Source organism: Canis aureus, chromosome 22, assembly GCF_053574225.1.
Source record: "Canis aureus isolate CA01 chromosome 22, VMU_Caureus_v.1.0, whole genome shotgun sequence".
In the NCBI taxonomy this organism is placed as follows: Eukaryota; Metazoa; Chordata; class Mammalia; order Carnivora; family Canidae; genus Canis; species Canis aureus.
The window spans coordinates 29,341,359-29,360,120 of record NC_135632.1 but is presented as its reverse complement, the minus strand read 5'-3'; the positions used below and the strand labels follow the sequence as shown (position 1 = coordinate 29,360,120).

The following is an 18,762-nucleotide window of genomic DNA, read 5'->3' as shown; positions in this document are numbered from 1 at the left end:
TAAAACTGTTAGGATACTGGAGAATTGATGTTTAGACTGTTTAAAAAATCATTTTTTTAGAGCATAACTGGTACAAGCTAATACAAAGTAGCAAATCTCGGGCAGCCCAGGTGGCTCAGCGGTTTAGCGCCACCTTCAGCCCAGGGCATGATCCTGGAGACCCGGGATCGAGTCCCACATCTGGCTCCCTGCATAGAGCCTGCTTCTCCCTCTGCCTCTCTCTCTCTCTGTCTCATGAATAAATAAATAAAATCTTAAAAAAGAAAAGAAAAGAAAAGAAAAAAAAAAAGCAAATCTCTACCAACTTCTCAGAGTAATATAACCTATCTCAAATACTGACTGAATATATACCTTCTAGAAGGAAAACAGTATTATATGCATAAAGATATTTTCCCACTTGAAACCAATGATTAACTTCCACAAATTTTAATCCTCACTGTATTAGAAAGAACAATGAAAATTTCAAGCACTATTTTTCTCACCAATTAAAAACAATACGCTAGGTATTCCATCCTTTCTGAACAGTATTTTTAACTGAAGGGCACCTTGGAGGCTCAGTTAAATGTCCAACTCTTGATTTCCGCTCAGGTCATGATTTCAGGGTTGTGAGATGGAGCCCGACGTGGAGCTCCATGCTTAAGATTAAGATTCTCTCCCTCTCCCCATCCTGCACCCGCTTGCCTGTGCTCTCTTTAAAAATAAAAAGTATTTGAGAGCAATGTGTAGATGAAAAGATAAAAGCAATATATGTACAGGTTACAATTACAGATCTTCCTTGATTCATGAAGGGGTTACTCCCAATAAACCTATCATCAAGTTGAAAATAGTCAAAGTAAAAAATACACCTAACCTACCTTAGCTTAAATGTGCTCAGAACACTTATGTTAACCTACAGTTGGACAAAATCATCTAACACAATCTTATAAAGTATTGAATATCTCATGTAATTTTTTGTTTTTATTTTTTATTTTATTATTTTTATTTTTTTATCATGTAATTTTTTGAATACTGTACTAAATATGAAAAATGGAATGGTTGCTACTGGTACAGAATGGCTCTGAGTGTATCGGTCATTTACCCTTGTGATCATGTGGCTGACTGGGAGCTAGGACACGCTGCCACAGCCACGCATCACAAGAGTACTGTACTGAATATTGCCAACCTGGAAGAAAATCAAAATTCAAAGTATAGTTTTTACTGTCTGTATTGCTTTTGCACCATGATGAAGTTGAAAAAGCTTAACTAAAACCACCAGAAACTGGAGGTCATCTATATACAGACTAGTGTTTCTGAAGGCTAACAAGTGAAGGGCAAATAGCAGAAAGCTTACTACTACAGTAAGAAGATGACATTCCGATTCAAATGTTCTGGCTGGCTTTTCTTTTTCAGTTTAGGAAGCAAATTTAATATCTGAATACATTTAGTATTCTATTTAACAGTATAATTTCTCTTAGAAAACTTCCACAAATAACTTAGTTCACGTGGGTGGCATGCATTTAACATAATGTACATGACTAATCACTTTATGAAAACCAATAAATGGAAGGGGAAAATTAGTAAGAATTTACCATGCAGAATTTTAAGAAATTGTGAATGCTCATACTATCTACTTACATGAATCTGCAGAAACTTCATTTTTAGGAAGGCTCAAATGTAGTAATAAGTATTTGCTTATAAGGTTTTTAAAATCCTCTTTGTTCCTATAATTTTTAATGAGAAGCTTTATTTTCCAATAAAAGAAAATCTAAACATAAAATTTTTTTAACATTGTCAAATCCTAAAATCAAATGCCATGCATTAGATGGAATAGTCATGATTCCAAAATAATGCCACGTTGTGACAATACAACAGGGACAAAAATGACTCAGCAAAAAGTACTGGTGGTGACGGTAGTGGTAATAGTTTAAATAAGCATTTTACTCTGTGCTAGGCACTGTAGCCAGGAAATTTATATGTACTTTCATTTAATCCTTACCAAAAACTTTTCAAGTTAGGTATCATTATTTTCATTCATGTAAGAGGAAAATAAAGCCAAGTATGAGTTTCCTAATATCATGCAGCTGGTATGTACTAAGTGCTGGAACTACAATTTAAAAAGGCACTTGTTACTCTAATTAATTTAGGGTATAATCAGTCCTGGATTACTTGTGACACTAAGGGGGAACAGCACTGGTACAGATAACTGAAAAACTACAGATATTTTAAAGTACCTTAGTAGAGAGAAGGCAGAGCAACCCAGATGGGACAGAAAGAGCCATACTCTCTTTAAAGGGCCTAAATAGGTTAACAGATTTGTGGAAAGGGGTTTCCATACAAAGAGATACAAATAATATTTGACAGGACAAAATACTTGTAATCTTCAAACTGGGGGAGTGGGATGAATAACACATTTTTTAAAACCCTACCCTACCCTATTTTAAATAACACATTTTTTTAAAAAAAGAAAAGCAATTATTCTAAGAACCACCTCAGTGTAAATGTAATATTGATTACTCAGTATACAAAAAGCAGTGGTTCTCACACTTCAGCATGCATCAGAATCACCTGGAAGACTTGTTAAAATATAAGATTACTAGTTCCACTTCAGTGTTTTGATTCAATATAGGATACAGGAATTTGCATTTTTAACAAATTTCCAGGTAATATAGATGCTCCTGGTAAAATTCTGAGAACCACTGCTCTAAAACAAAGCTCAAAAAATACAGTACCTGCAAGAGGAACACTGTTAATGCTCTTACATATAATTCTATAACCTAAACCATACGTCTGACCTTTCTTTGACGATCAGTGCATACAAAATTAAACTGTAGTATAAGACATTTATCTTTCAAAAGAAAAAAATTGAATGCCTGCATCTTATTTCATTGCATATTCTAATCCTGCTCTTACACTGAAGAGCATTTTGTTTAAAAATTTGTTTTTAAACAAATTTGTTTTAAACAAACTTGTTTAAAAATAGCATTTAACTATGTTTAAAAACAAGTAGTTTTTTTGACAAAAGTACCTCACTTGAAATCTTTAAAGTCTTTAGCTACTTAAGATGTTAAGTGAAAGATGGCCCACCAATATTTATTCGATATTTATTGAAGCAATACTAAGCCTCCAGATGAGATAGTAGGAAGGAGACAACCACCTGAGCATTAATATTCCTTGCTAACCTTCTGGGCTTGTCTTAAACACTAAGACTTCAAAGCAGACTTTAAAGCCCTACAGATAAGCTAGAACTCCTCAAAATGCTTAACCCACAACCTAACTACCTAACCTCATTGTGAGTGCTACAGGGTCAAGGGGCAAATTGTATAGGACACTGCGAGACAACATGGATTCTGAAATTAAGCTATCATGTCTAAGAAGAAACACATAAACTACCCTGATATTCTTGATGAATGTAAGGTTCTAGAATACACAAATTCGAGAGTATAGCATAGGATTCCCACATTAAAACACAGATGAAAATTTTAGGTGAGTCTTCACACCATAACGAATATTACTAGATACAAACAATCAAAAAAATCAAGCACAGATAAAATGCAAAACATTTGGTCAAGTTCATTTAGATAAATCTTACCACACATCAGCCAAAACAAAAATACATATTACAAGTTACGGACCCGTTGTGGTCATCATTAAATTGCTTAAACCTTGAAATCCTTGAATGCTTAAACAGAATACTATCAAAGTTCCTAAGAGGGAAGAGCTGTAAGCAAAGAACATAAAAGAACAGCACTCACTGTAAAAACATCAAATCAATGCCTCACATCTTAACTTTACACAATGTTTTATGTCAATTATGTCTCCAAACAAAACCAAAAACTAGTAATCACAGCTGTAATCATAATGGATGTAATCATAATGGCACCATACCTCCTAAAGATATTAATATGTGGTCAACATCCACTGACACAGAAATTTGTATATAAATTCCTTTTAAAGTTGATTTTAAAAGCTAGATTTGATCTGTACAAGTAGAATATTAAGGAAGCTTTACACGTAGGAACAAAAAACTTGAAAAACTGATGAAATGTAAACAAGCTAATTTGTATTAAATGGAAATGGAGATTTTTATATATGCATATATACACTTATCAGAAGATATGTATGACTCATTGATACAGGGTTAAATTTTTCTTGTAAATGTCCTCCCTTGAAATGTCAGTAGGAAAAAATAAATTTGGATGACCATAATATCCAAAACAAAAACGAAGATTCTAGTCTTAGGCTGCTGAGGCTCCTGTAGTTTCCCAGAAATTCAATTCTTTACCATAGTACTTCAGTGTTTTTGTTATTTTAGTATGTACTGTGAAAAGAGGGAGGGTGGCATATATCAAGGCCCAATCCTGTCTGGCCCAGGTATTATAGCCTCAAATGCATATGTACTTTGGGAATTGCTGCCCCTGAAAACCACTTGAGAAGTGTTATTACCGTGAGAGGTAATATTTCATTACTAAACCAAATATATGTTTGTGGTTATGTATACATACATATATATTAACAAAGATACCACAAAGAATGTATAATATATTGTTCATTAGATTTCTAACTCAAAAGCCCCTTATCATGGACCACATTTTTGATGCTCACCCATTATAAAAACATAAAACACTACAGGTGCCTGGGTGGCTCAGTCAGCTAGAGCTGACCCTTGATTTCAGCTCAGGTCTTGATCTCAGGATCCTGGGATCATGCCCCCCTGAGGGGCTCCACACAACAGTGGGGAGTCTGCTTGAGGATTCTCTCTTCCCACTGCCCCTACCCACACCTACCACCCGGTGCTTTCTTTCTCAATAAATAAATCTTATAAAACACTAAAACACAACACTGTGTAACTTGATAGACACAAAAACAAAAGAGGTTGATAATCCTCACTCATTCTAAGTCTATTAAAGTGGAAATTAGTCTATTTACGTGGAAATACCACGTAAGTAGTATATTTCTCGTATGCAGGCAAAGCCAAGAGATAGTATAGTTTTACAAACTATTTTACTGGAAGGATTTGAACTATGTATAAAATTCCCAAGTGTACTTGAGGACAAACACCAAATGCACAACATAGAGTTATACTTCTAAAAGATCTGAAGTTGTTACATGTCATTAGTCTCATGCATGTCAAAAGTTTGAGTTTTTTATATGTATGAGATTAAAATACACTTATGTATTCCTTTAAAAATATAGTACTGTTTAATTACACGCCCCTTGCAAAATACTGATCTTAAAGCTGTGCTTCCTGATACTACCCAATTCAAAAGCTTCATATGATAGATGAAACCAAGGCCCTGAAAAGGCTCTTCTGCCCCACTGCTATATAGTTGTGAATTTGATTAAATTCAATTATCAAATTTCCTGTCTTCTACCCACAACACTGCACTATTAGTTGTCTCTGTCCTGCCTCTTACCTTCCCCTCATCTCAGCTCTAACACAATTATTGTATTCAGTGCTTACTCTACACTCTTATCCCCTCCTTCATCTTTCCCGACAGGTCCCATTTCCCTTTCATGTCCCTCTTCATTGATCATTGACTTTTTCTCTTCCTTCAATCTAGGAGCATTCTTATGCAAGTTTAATACAAGTTAATTAATTTTACTAATCAGTATAATTCATAAATAGTCCAACTATATAGAATTAGAATTTTAAGGTTAACTTTTACTATTTTCATTACTCATTCTAAAGCCAATATAATTTAGCACAAATGCATATTAATTTGAAGAAGTCTCTAATCATTATCAAGGAACAGGTATCAGATCAAATTCAATTACTTGGGACATTGACTCTGTTCATGCTTGCATATGTATTCCAGCTTTTACACAACCATCTTGGGGGTAACCAGGAAATCAAAATGTAGGAAGATGCTACCTACACAAAAATCCAGATAATTTTTAAATCTTGAAGTCTGCTGAACAGTTTTCTTCACTGTGTGACCTATTTTAGGTATTCATCATCATGCAACTGGAAATGCAAAATTTTTGCCAATGTATAATTCAATTAAATGAAGGGAAAAAGAAAATCTCACCCCCTATGGTACTCTCTTGAAATTCATGAAATTGGCCCTTCACAAAACGAAGCACTAGGCTTGATTTGCCAACAGCAGACTCTCCCAGAAGTACTAGTTTGAACTGGCATATTTTATTTCCAGTATTTGGCCCGTTGGGTCTTGTTGCTCCTCGATTAGCCATGTCCAAATTTGAAAGAAGTCCCTAATTTCAGTCTCTTAAATGAACTTCCAGGATGCAAGGTGTCAAATTTTTTCTTTCTGGATATACAGAAACCTGCACAAAAACAAATATTAAGTAATTAAATACACAAATCAGTAAACAAATCCAACAATCACTTCAGTAAATTTTGTCTATAACATATTATCACATAATTTTAACATCCACAGGACATTTAACACAATTTAGTTAAATTCACTATCTTTGTAATGAAATAATATATATGAGATTTAACTAAGCCTAAAATCCTGTTGTAATTTTCAAAGCTTTTTAAAAATTTAAAGCTAATCTTTATTAAAGACTTAACTGTGCCAGGTAGTTAACTAACACAGTCATTAACAATCTTGTAAGACTACTACAATCCTTAAAAATGAGGAAACAGGCACAGAGAGGTTAAGTAACTTGATTGAGGTCACGCAGTTACTGTGACAGAGCTGTGACAGAGCCACAAAAGAGCTGAGTTTTAAACCCACTCAACCTGAGAGGTGACTCGAGTTCAGGTTCTGGAGCCAGACTAGTTGGATTAAAAGAGTTTCAGGGAAAACGAAGTTCATAAATAGAAAGTTCTTACAACAGATCCTAGAACACATTAAAGCTCAATAAATGTTGGCTATTATTATGTGAAGGTCTCTGTTAAATTGTACACTTTTTGCTTAACTAATGTTAATTCTAAAGCAACAAGTATTTTAAAGCTCTCAGGTTTGTGTGTCTAGTGGCTCAAAGACTTAAAATTGTTTCCTTATGTGCTCAAGTACATTACTCATGAAAGTGTTAACAGTGGTTCTTTAATGTGGTGAGCTTAGTAGTGTCTTATTTACTTAAACTTTCCCATAGTTTTGGGCCTACTTATTAAATATGTCACTACTGTCCGTTTAACACATCTAGAAAAACCTAGCCTAAATGGCAACTTCTATATTTTTCTATTATCTAATACTAATTTTCAATCTCAAAGGAATAAGGGAACATTAAAGGACTCTTTTCCAATCTACTCACAAATCACAGTTTTCTCCCATCTTTAGCTAAAATCTGATTATGTGCTCATTAAACCTGATGGTTCCCTGTTATATCTCACTTAGGTACCTCATAAGAAATTTGCCTTCCTTATAAAATTAGTTTATATAAGAGTCTCTTTGGACAATGAATTAATATCCATGAGACCTTACATTCGAGACAATAAAATCACCGCTGACTTATCTAAACAGCAGCTTTGCAGAATCCTGAGTAATACATACTGAACTACTTACACATGAAATGATCTGTCTGAATTGCTTCCAAACAGTAAGGATGTAAATAAAACACGACTGGCCATAGATAATTTAAAGCAGGTGATGGATTCATTTTACTATTCTCCCTACTCTATATATTTAAATTATTTTCTGTAACAAAAAAAAGTGCTCCAATCCCTACACTGACCACCTCCCCACCCCCAAAGCTAAAAAAACATATGAGATTTGGGGATCTAATCCTGATGGGCTATACCAAAGTCTCCATTTCCAAAGTACCTAACTCAAATACCTGCTGGAGAATTAGATGAGAGAATATATGTTAAGAAAGAAATCTCTAATACAGGGACCAATACATAATAGGGATTGAAAATTGGAAATTAAAGTGGCCCTTTGATGAAATGACCAAGTATCAACAGATGCACACTGAACGTGTACCAACACACCTTCAGATATTTCAATACCAACTGAAACGCTTCTCAATTGTCTCATTACCTACAAAACAGCAAACTAAAATACTTGTCAAGGACAACATACTCTGAATTTCCATAGTCCAAAATTTCAGGGAAAACATGAGATTCTCAATAAAAAATTACGATTTTAGCTTTGCCTTTAGAGGGTTAAAACTGTTGGAATATGACCCCCTCCAACGCTCTCTAGCAGAAAATAAATCTCGTTATAAAGATACAGTTATCATGAGAGTAAGATTAAAAATCATGTGCATTCATTTGTATTCACTACTGAAACTTTTGTTTGGCAAGACGAAAATTTTGCATAAGATGCTTTTTAAATCTTTTGATTTTTTTTTGAGAATTAAGTGGCAGTCTAAAAGTCTCTTGGTGCTCTTTACTGAAAATAGTATTAATAACAGCAGCTAACCAGATAGTACGTGCCAACCACTATTTGATGAATTTTGCTTACAGCACACCTATGAATTCATATTATCCCAATTTTACGTTAAAAATAGTTCCTGAGCTCTCCTGAATTACCATAGTGTTGTATACGTCCCCCCCCCCCCAAACCAGGGAACTGATTTGACACTAACAAAAACCAAAATATGTGAATTATGACATTCGGAGCTTACACTCTGAAAGTCTGGGGTGGGGTGGGGGTGGGGGGGTAATCAGCTTCCAAGGGAAGAGAACGGCAGAACAGGTTTAATAAGGTGTCTCTCTCTCTACCCACGGTGCGTGTTCAGCGGCCTAGCTGTCTTGAGTTTCTTAAAGCTGCGGTTCATCACCTTCTCACAGATGAGACAGTCCCTAAACAGACCATGTTGACGAGCCTCCTCCTCCCTCCATTACCGCTGTTTGGAAGTCGAAGGTAGGCGGAGCTCCCCAAATTCACACCTGCCATAGGCCCCAGTTCCTCCTTGGAGACTACCTGAGTAACTGATACCAAACTCCGGATGGCCTGAACAAGCAAGACCCATGCAGGCCCCTTGGCCATCTTTCCCATGCTGCTTCCCTGAACCTAGCCTGGCTTCGGCCGGGACAACCCCCTCCAGGACTGCCAGGACAGGGGCCAGACGGAACCGCGGCCTCCGGCACTCTTTCAGGCCGCCATCTTGAGAAGGGAAGAGGGTGACACCCGTCGCTCCCTCAGCCACTCCGCAAATCCCGGTCGCCAGAGCTCTTTGAGGAATGAATCACCAGGGCCCGCAGGACGAGACGCCGGGCTCGACAGCTCTGGTCCAGGGCCCTGGCGCCGGATAAGGAAGAATGGGCGGGGGACTCCGTGACGGCAGGGCCGCAGGCAGACTGAGGGCAGCGTATAACCTGGGGTCCCGACTGGCTCTAGGCAGGGAAGAGACGGTTTGGTTACCTGAGGCCGCAGCACGAGGAGCCGCGGGGCTGAAGCAAGCCTCCCAGCAGCAGGTCCCAGGCGCAGCCCGAGAAGGGGCTGAGGCCGTGGCGGTGGCTTAGACGGCGACGGCGGCGGCGGCGGCGCGTCTCCTCCTCAGGCCGCTCCCCTCAGACTGGACCGTGCGGGGATCGCGCCGTGGTGCCGCCCCCGTCCGACTCCGTCTCCGCCTCTCTCCGCTCCGCCTTCCTCTTTCCTTTCTCCTCCTTCGCCGCCGCCGGCGCTCGAGTTCCGACTAATTCTTCCTCCTCCTCCTCCCTCCTCTGCCTCCTCCCCTCAGGCCAGCCGCGGGCTCCGTCGCGAACCAAAACACAAACACTCTAGTCCCAGCGCGGGAGCCACTTCCGCCGCCCGGCGCCGGCCTCGCCGCCACGTCGCTGCACGTAGCGAACTGCGCCCCTTCGTCACTTCCGCCGTGGCCCGTCCCACCTCCCCACCCACTCCCCCGCCCCTTCGCCAAGCTCTCGGCTGGGGCTGGTGTGCCGGGCCGGGGGGCCGGGAGGGCCGGAGGGGGGGTTGTCACGTGACCCCTGGCTCCTCCAGGGGTCGGAGTCAGCCTGCTTCTTCCTCCCACCTCCCCGGCGAGCGCGGCCCCGCCCTTGCCGGCGCCATTGTTGTCTGGGTGGCGGTCTTGGGCTCCCCGCGGCCGCGAGCGGTGCAACTCTTACTGCCTTGCTTTTGGAGAAGCGCGAAAGAGCTCGGCTTTGTTGCTCCCCGCCCTTGTGGGGCGGCGAGGTTCCCTCTGTGGATATTAGCTCACCGTGCCAGTTACCCTACTCTGCAACACCCCAACCCTGGCAATTCGGCTCAGGGGCTTTTTGGGGAAGGCATTTTTAGTACGAGAGCCCCCTTCCCCCCCAACATGCCCTAAGGGGAAGCTTGGGTAGTGCATGTGTGGTATTTACTCCTGGGAAGAGGATTAGACTCTCTGCGTAACAGAGGAAATCTTAAAACTAATAACTTGCTTTTTATTCACATGTTACCTATTTTTGGTGTGTGTGTGGGGGGGGGAGCGAATCTTAATAGCCCACTTTTACTCAGGGTTTTCCTTTCCGAGTTATTGTTGTAAGTGCTTTACAGGAGCTGTTCCATTTCACTCTTAACACTACCAAGGATTCACTCGAACGAATATCTGAAACTAATTGCCTTCCTATTTTAGAAATACTAACTCCCCCAAGTGGTCCTCAACGCTGTCTATCTATCACAGTTCCTGGCTGTGGAATTAATGAATGAGGCGTGCCTGTTTTAAAGGTAAAGAATTTGAAGCAAAGATGGGGGAACTTACCCAGAAACACCGCTGAGCTGGTAATGAAATTGTATTGAAACCTGCATGCTGGCTCTAGAACCTGAGTTCTTAAGCAGGATTCCAGTAAAAGGCAACTCAAAACATTCGTCACCCTCTACTGCAGAACTACATAACACACCCTTCTTTGGTTAAATTCCATACAAGAGTTTCTGGCCAGGCATCTGAAACAAAACAAAAGAATTCATTTTGTAGTTTGGTAGAATGTTAAATTCACTTTTCTTCAGGATAAGGGCTACTTTTTCAGTTTGCAGTTTACCGTGTGTAGCCCTGTTTGAGACTATAAACATTGATTGTCTAGGATGTGCACTTGGGGCAAAGTAGCCCATGGATTCTCTGTCAACGAAGATGATTTGAACCCCTGGACAGCCAGTCTTGGAAATCAACTCCCCAGTTACTAACCAGAAGAGCACAATGTGTCATACCTAAATGGTATCTGTGGCACTTTATCCCTAAGAGGTTGTTCCAATACAATATGTTAGTCATGTTAAGACCTCTTGGACAATCCAAGGAAGAATCAGGAAATAGGATATGGCACATCAGTCTTGGCATGTCAACAGTATGTCCCAAACCAAACCCTATTCCAGTCCAAACCTGCTTCTGCTTCGTTGGCTTCCAGTCACCTGGACTTGACGGCAAAATCATCCTCACTCTTTCCACTTTTCTTCATAAGCCATTGTCCATTCTAATATCAAAAATTCTATAATCCCCAAATCTGTGATCTAATCTCAAAATTTGGGCTATGGTGATATCATATAAACAGAAATTAATGCACACCCCTGCTATCTTTTCAATCATTTTTACATTCAAAAACGTTCAATGATAATCTTACTTGCAAAATAGAGTCCAAAGTTATCTAGTCCCAACCCACATTTCGTTCATCCTATTTCTCCCTTTGCCCAAACTCTTGCTTTACACCCTAATCATAACAGTCTACTCTGTGTTCCCAGAATGTTGCTTATGTGTTCCCATCTGTTGACATATTTGATCACTTTGTTCTCTCACTTCCAGAACGCTGTTGCTGCCCATCACTGCAGGATTCACTTTGGCCAAGATGTTCTTGATCACATCTGAGGATATAGTTGACCCTTGAACCATGCAGGGGTTAGGGGCACCAACCCTCCATGCAATTGAACATCTGCATATAATGTTTGACTCCCCCAAATCTTAAGTACTAATAGCTTACTGTTGACTAGAAACTTTACCAATAATGTATTTTGTATGTTAAATGTATTACATGTTCTATTCTTAAATTAATGCCTAACTTTCTCTTAATTTTTTTCCTATTTCTAGGTTATATCATTTGCAAGTTTTTTTCTAAACTCTGCAAATCTCCAAAAAATTTTCCGGTATATTGAAAAAAATCCACATATAAATGAACTCACAGAGTTCAAACCTACTGGATTTGGTTATCTTTTTCCGGTAGTTTCACAATACTTTGTTTTACTCTCTATAATTGTTCTAATATCTATCTGCCTTATTTTATAGTGCCTAGACTTTTTTTCTCAGGCTTTCATTCCCATTAGGAAATCTAAAATCTCTTGGGGGAGGAGGATACCTGGGTGCCTCAGTCAGTTAAGTATCCAATTCTTGATTTTGGTTCGGGTCATGACCTCAGGATCATGAAATCAGGCCCTGCATTGGACTCCTGACACACTGGGCATGGAGCCTGCTTAAGATTCTCTCTCTCCTTCTTTCTCTGCTCCCCCCGCCCCATAAATAAAATAATAAAATAAATAAAATCTTGTAAGGATTTTAAAGTTCTTAGGGACCAAGACAATAATTTATTCATCATTTCAATTCCTTGTAAAGGATCTTTGCTATAATAGGCACTTAAAAAAATTTGTGAACTTAATTACATTTAGAATGACAAACTTTTGACTTAAGACTTTACAAATAACACATGGATGGTGAAATTTATAAATTATTAGGAATTCCCCATTTCATTGTTCTAGGATATTGCTTCCTCATTTATTTTTTCTACCAATTGAGTCTTTTAATTCACCTCCTTCATGAATACATTCCACAGTATTTTATAGTTTAGTTATAATGGTTGCCTTGAAGAATGCTGCTCTAGTGGCTAGCACCTCTAAGCTTCACTGGCGATTTGGGAGAGACTGATATGCCACAGTAAAGCTTTGCTCTTGGTGCTGACACTCATAATATGGCTGTGCTTTTTTCCCTAACTCTAAGTAACTAAGGAGGACTGATAATTGCATGTATTTTAGTGTCAAATGCAGAATCCTATTGACAGAATTTGTTAAGGCAACTACAAAGTGGACAGGCCTTACATAAAGTTACAGACTTGTACAAAGCCCTTAGTGCTTCCCTTGTTCTCAAATCTCTAAATACCACTCAGAAATCCCTAGCACCTTGCATCTATCATCCCCAGGACTCTTACCCTATATCTTCTACCTTCTCTTCCAGGAAATAGTTGAAGAGTGAATCAAAGATGGTAATGACTGGTAACGTGTTCTTTTAACTGGGACCATCTGAGACAAACCTAAGGTAATTCTAATGTAAGGATTTGTAGGCATGGTGGCAAGGCAATGAGAAGACAACAGGACCTTGAGCTAGTCATGTTTAAAAAGTTTGTGTCTTTGCAGAGCTTAATACAAGCCTCAGTCCAAAGTTACCTACTTAAGGGACTTCTAAGCCTACCAATTCTAAAGTAGTGCCCCTTCATATCAAAGTATTGCTTTCTCCATTACACTTGTCACTGTGAAACGATCTTATTTATTGGTTTAGTGGATGGTTATCCCCACTAGAGTATAAGTTCCAAGAAATAGGGATTACCTTATATTTCATTATATTCCTAGCACTGACACAAAGTAGGTACTCAATAGTTATTTGTAAAATGAAAGAATTGAATGCTTATACATACAGACATACCTTCATTTACATGCTATCCAGTCACTTAAAATGCTTAGGGGGAGAAGAATATTTATATTAAGTATCTGAGAGTGACAATATACAATTTTTTTCAAATGTGAATAATATGTCCTAAACATTTTTTTAAAAGTTTTTCATAGAGTTTCTAAAAGACTAGAATCCTGTAAATTCTATTCAGATTCTAAGCTAAGTGTTTTGTATCCCCTATATGTGTGGAACATGGCAAGTACTCTCCAAATACACTTTCATTAAAACCTTATAAAAAGAGGGTGCTTGGCCGGCTCAGACTGAAGAGCGTGCAACTCTTGACTTCAGGGTCGTGAGTTCAAGCCCTACACTGGGTGAAGAGAATACTTAAATAAATAAACTTAAAACCTAACAAAGGTGTAACCCCAATTTAAAGAAAATCCCATGCTTAAAATGAGTTTGCCACAATATTTTAAAAAGTCAGTATGTGTTGTGTAACACATTCAAATTTTAATATATTTAAATACTTTTTAAAGGCTAGTTATTAAAATGTAAATATTCTCAAAGACTTTGTTTCTGTTCCACAGGTACCAAATATAATCACGGAATTTAAAGTAGTTCTTTAGGCTAAAAGAACTACATGCAGTATGCATGTACTTGCACAAAGAAGGACCTAAAATTGATGGTCACCACCAGAAAAATGACTACTTATTCCCTGATCGCCAGTACAATTAATAGGCCAACGGCCCCGAGGAAGCCCATGGCTAAATTCATCCCAGGGGAATTGAGTTGCTTGCTAAACCAAAGAGAAGATGGTGAGCATAGTGCCCAAGACCACGTCCTTTAAGTTTTCTTGCCCTCCAGATCTAGTAAGGAAGCTGGCAGAAAACACAAGAGAGGGAAGGAAGGAGAGAAAGTAGGAGCGGGAGAGAAAGGAGAGGGAGAGGGAAAGAAACGGAGCGAGCCCCAGTGGGAGAAATGGGCGGGGACCTGCCTGGAGAAACAATTGCGCGCCAAGACACGCCCCCGTTTCCTAGGTAACCGGGTAAACAGACTTTCATCGGCTTTCCTCGGTGAACTCCGCTAGGTGTAAATTAGTAGGCAGGAAGCTGTGGGCAGGGAGTCCGAGTGGAGATGTGTTCTTTTGTGAGACTGGGGTCCCCTAAAGGGTTGAAGCACCACAAGATATTAGGAACTTCCCTTGAGCCAGTTACAGCTTTTCCTTTAGAGATGAGTGACGTTAAAGGAATGAGGGTGTCAGAGAGGAAATCTCCTCGGAGCATGGAGGTTGGGCTCACCCACGAAGGAAAGGATAACTTAGGAGAGACGGGGGTCCTTATGGGAGCAAGATCTCCCATAAGGGAGTTAGGGTTCAGAGTGGGATTAGGAAAAGAAGATTCCTCATGCAGGGAGAGCCTCCTGGTTGGTAACAAATTTGAAGAAAGGATAACATCACCAGAAACAAAATTTCCATTGGGGATGGAGCTTGAAATGAAATTAAAAAGACAGAATCTTTCTGGAACCCTCCCGGAGAGGAGTAATTTAGGAGTCTATGGGGTCTCAGCCTCCCAGGAAACAAAATCTTCTCCAGGTATGTTGCCAGGAAGAAAGGGTGTAGAGAATGAGTATCTTATGGCAGGATGTTCTGGAAGGATAATACAGCCTCACTTGGGCATGGTATGTGAAAATCCACAGACTCTAAGGAGCAGGAAAGGTTCTGTGGCTGGTTCCTCTGAAGGGTTAAGGGCTTCACTGGAGATGCAGCCTACTTTGGATATGGAACCTAGACAGGAACTGGAAAAAGAGACTTGTGTGGTGGTGAAGCCCAGTGCAGAGATGAAGCCTCCTGTGGATGTGGAGGTGGACACTGGTCTACCCAAACTAGAAGAGCCAGATGAAACAGGGCCCCAAATAGGTTTGGTGATAGAACCTACTGAGAGCCAGTTTGCCCAACAACCTGAGGAGAGAAAGGAGGCTGAAAACACTGAACCAGGAGTGGAGCCTCCAGATCGCATCAGACCGGTATACTCTGGGAAATTTTTTGATCGGATGCCTTGCTGGCCAAGTGTAAGTGTTTTTTTTTTTTTTTTCCTAGTACTTTCCCAGGATCTATGTATATCCATGTCTTAATCAAAATGATAAACTGATGAGTTTGGATTCATGGAGTCAAAAGTTTCCCTGAGCTTCTGATATTCCTTGTCCCATTGGATTCTTTCCAGCTTTCACTTTGTCTGATTTCATCTCATTCTTTGCCTCCCTTCCTAGATTTCAGCTTTGTGTTCTATGCACACCAGTGGTTCCTCTTGATTTCTCCTGCCTTTCTCCTTTGACCTTCATTTTATTTCTTAATCTGCATTTTCTCAACCCTCTCACCAAGATACATATTGCATCCTAATTGTCATATAATGAAGAAAAAAAGGAAAAAAAATTCCCCATTCATTATTTATTCTGTGAATTACTCCTTTCAGCAAAGACTTGTGGTGGTGGTGCTGTTGCCCGTTTTGCTAGATACAATATAAAACAAAAAAATATATATATTATCCATATACTCTAGGTTGAGGCACTCATTCCAATGTTAGAGACAGATAACTAAAAACTGTTATATAGGTGTTCAAATGAATAGAAAACAAATGTGATAATTTCTTAATAGAAATGTACTCTAAGCACAGAACTCAGTGGAAAGATTGGGCAGCTCTGTTTGAAGGAATTGGAAAAGGCTTTGCAGAGGAAGAAATATTTGAGCTAATTTAGAAATATTTGGGCTCATTTGAACTAATATGTCAGATGAAAAAAAAGTTTGGAGCGTTTTTGGCAAAGAAAGGCAGAGAACATAACCAAAATTAAGAAGAAATATAAGCAATTCTTTTTATTCAGCATGGTGTTGATACAAATGAAAAATACACGGAAGAAATCTAAACATCCAAAATATAAGAGTAAAACATATGGAAACAGAAGTAATGATGGATAAAATTTGCCTTTCGGAAAGATAATTCTGATATCAGTAGTAACAATGGATTAGAAGGGGAGATATTTAATGACAGGAAAAAGTTAGAAGGCTTAATCAAAGCAATTATGGATGGAACTTAATGTAGAGTTAGAAAGAGAGGAGAGTACAATTTTGTAAGCTTTTTAGGAGATGATATTGTTAAAAATTGCCATCCAGGGACATCTGGGTGGCTCAGTTGGCTAAGCATCCAACTCTTGTTCTCAGCTCAAGTCTTGATCTCAGGGTTGTGAGTTCAACACCCATGTTGGCTTCCATGCTGGGTGTGGAGCCTACAAAAAAAAAGAAGAAAAAGAAGGAAAGAAGAAAAGAAGGAAAGAAAGGAAAGAAAGGAAAGAAAGGGAAGGGAAGGGAAGGGAAGGGAAGGGAGTTGTTTTTTTTAAAAAAAAAGGAATTGCCGGGATGCCTGGGTGGCTCAGCAGTTGAGCATCTGCCTTCAGCTCAGGTCATGATCCCCTGATCCTGGGATCGAGTTCTGCATCAGGCTCCCTGCATGGAGCCTGCTTCACCTTCCGCCTCTCTCTCTCTCTCTCTGTCTCTCATGAATAAATAAATACAATCTTTATTTATTTTTTTTAAAGGGGAGGGCGAGGCAGAGATTCTTTTTTTTTAATTTTTATTTATTTATGATAGTCACAGAGAGAGAGAGAGAGAGAGAGGCAGAGACACAGGCAGAGGGAGAAGCAGGCTCCATGCACTGGGAGCCCGATGTGGGATTCGATCCCGGGTCTCCAGGATCGCACCCTGGGCCAAAGGCAGGCGCCAAACTGCTGCGCCACCCAGGGATCCCAAATACAATCTTTAAAAAGAAAAAAAGGAATTGCCATCCAGTTGTTCTTCTATGTGGTGAAAGGAAAGCTGATGGATGACTTAGGAGTTTCTAGGTTGATGATGATCTCTTCTAGTTTGATGGCAAATGAATATCTGGTGTTGGCTATCCTGAGTTTGAAATATCTACAAGATATCAGACGAAGAAGCCAGAGAGATGGTTGGTAATGTGAAACAGTTGGAGCCATGGGTAGAATAGAAGTTTAGGCAAGAACCTTGGGAAACACATTTGTGAAATGTCAATTAGGTGAGCTTTTGAAGATAGGGCCTTTACCTTATTTACTGTGTAGCTGGGTGGCATATCACAATGCCTGGCATATAGTGGTCATTTAAATATATGATGAAGGAAGCCTGGATGATTAAATGGGAGAACAGTCAGAGAAGAAAGATGTGAGTCTGAGAGAGTGGTATTGAGGAACATAAAAGAAAAATCCTTGAGATATTCTGAGAATAAAAGAGTCCACACACTGAGATTTGACAATACAATTCTATTGAAAGTGGTCACAGGGATTCTGCAGAATTTTTTTCTGTGTCTGCAGACTTTTTGTTCCCCCTTGGGACTCAGGGTGTTCTTTTGTCTTTGACCCACTTTGCTTTCTGGTTCCCTTATTGGATTTCCCCAGCTACACTCTTTCCCTTGACCACTCCCACTTCTTCTTTCTGGATTGGTTCTGTAGTCTACCGCTCCAGACCTGATCTCACACACAGACAGATACCAGCTTTTAGTTTCCAAGAGAGGCAATATTAAAAACCCGTACTTCTTCCTCCCGTCACATCCTCCTTTCTTATTGTGATAGGACAGGGAGGAGAGTTTCACAGAGAAAGTGACTGGCAGTGTTAAAACACCTGTAATAGGGTAAAGAGGATGCAGATTAATTAGTTTTGGACATTAAGGAAATTAGCAGCATTGTTAGAATGGCATAATGGAAAGAGAATTCAGATTCTAATATGCTGAAGAGTGAATGGGAAATTCAAATTGGAGAAAGTTATTGTGAATTTTGTTTTTCCTTAAGAAGTGCAACAGTGAAGAGAAGGGAGTAAAGGTTCACTTAGGAGTCTATTTATTTATTTAGTGAATCAGTAGAAGAGTTTGAGATAACACAAAGGAGATAGTGGGTGGAACCAGATCCTAGATAAACAGGAGGGAGTGGAATTAGGATATAGGTGAGAGGAGAGATTAGTGTGGACTAGGAATAATGTTTTAAATATTAAAATATCCATTTTTACTATAAAGCAAAAATAATAATATTATAGAAAACTTAGACAACAGGAACAAAAACACGCAGAATCTTATCACCCTAACGCAATGCCTTCCCATACTCTGCTGCATTCAGATGAATGTTTATTAGCAGTTTATATCAACATCACTACACCTGGTGCTTTGAAGTATAAACTCATTTACTGTCATAACCACCCTATGAGACAGCTACTATTATTGAATTCCATATTACAGGGGAGAAACTGAGGCAAATTAG

The 18,762-nt window shown here is 39.3% G+C and overlaps 2 protein-coding genes and 1 long non-coding RNA gene across 6 annotated transcripts in view; 2 read left to right on the top strand and 1 right to left on the bottom strand.

Moving 5' to 3' along the window:
• RAB5A (RAB5A, member RAS oncogene family) overlaps positions 1-9,650 on the bottom strand; it is a 28,977-nt gene extending 19,327 nt beyond the window's left edge. Inside the window, exons 1-2 of the mRNA XM_077865361.1 lie at positions 9,255-9,650; positions 6,009-6,264 (exon numbers count right to left, since the gene is read on the bottom strand). Of these exons, the coding sequence (XP_077721487.1) occupies positions 6,009-6,171 (163 nt within the window). The 5' untranslated portion in view covers positions 6,172-6,264; positions 9,255-9,650. The remainder of the gene's footprint in view (positions 1-6,008; positions 6,265-9,254) is intronic.
• A 68-nt stretch (positions 9,651-9,718) lies between these two features.
• Positions 9,719-11,871, top strand: LOC144293970 (uncharacterized). Its single transcript, XR_013361322.1, has 3 exons — positions 9,719-10,185; positions 10,453-10,544; positions 11,608-11,871. It is a non-coding gene; the product is annotated as an uncharacterized LOC144293970 (long non-coding RNA).
• Positions 11,872-14,374: 2,503 nt separating this feature from the next.
• The window catches only part of EFHB (EF-hand domain family member B), a 46,963-nt gene continuing 42,575 nt past the window's right edge, over positions 14,375-18,762 (top strand). Inside the window, exon 1 of one of the 4 annotated variants that reach the window (XM_077865353.1) lies at positions 14,375-15,522. In XM_077865353.1, the coding sequence (XP_077721479.1) occupies positions 14,590-15,522 (933 nt within the window). In that variant the 5' untranslated portion in view covers positions 14,375-14,589. The remainder of the gene's footprint in view (positions 15,523-18,762) is intronic. The other 3 variants (XM_077865352.1, XM_077865351.1, XM_077865349.1) reach the window with 3 other exon arrangements.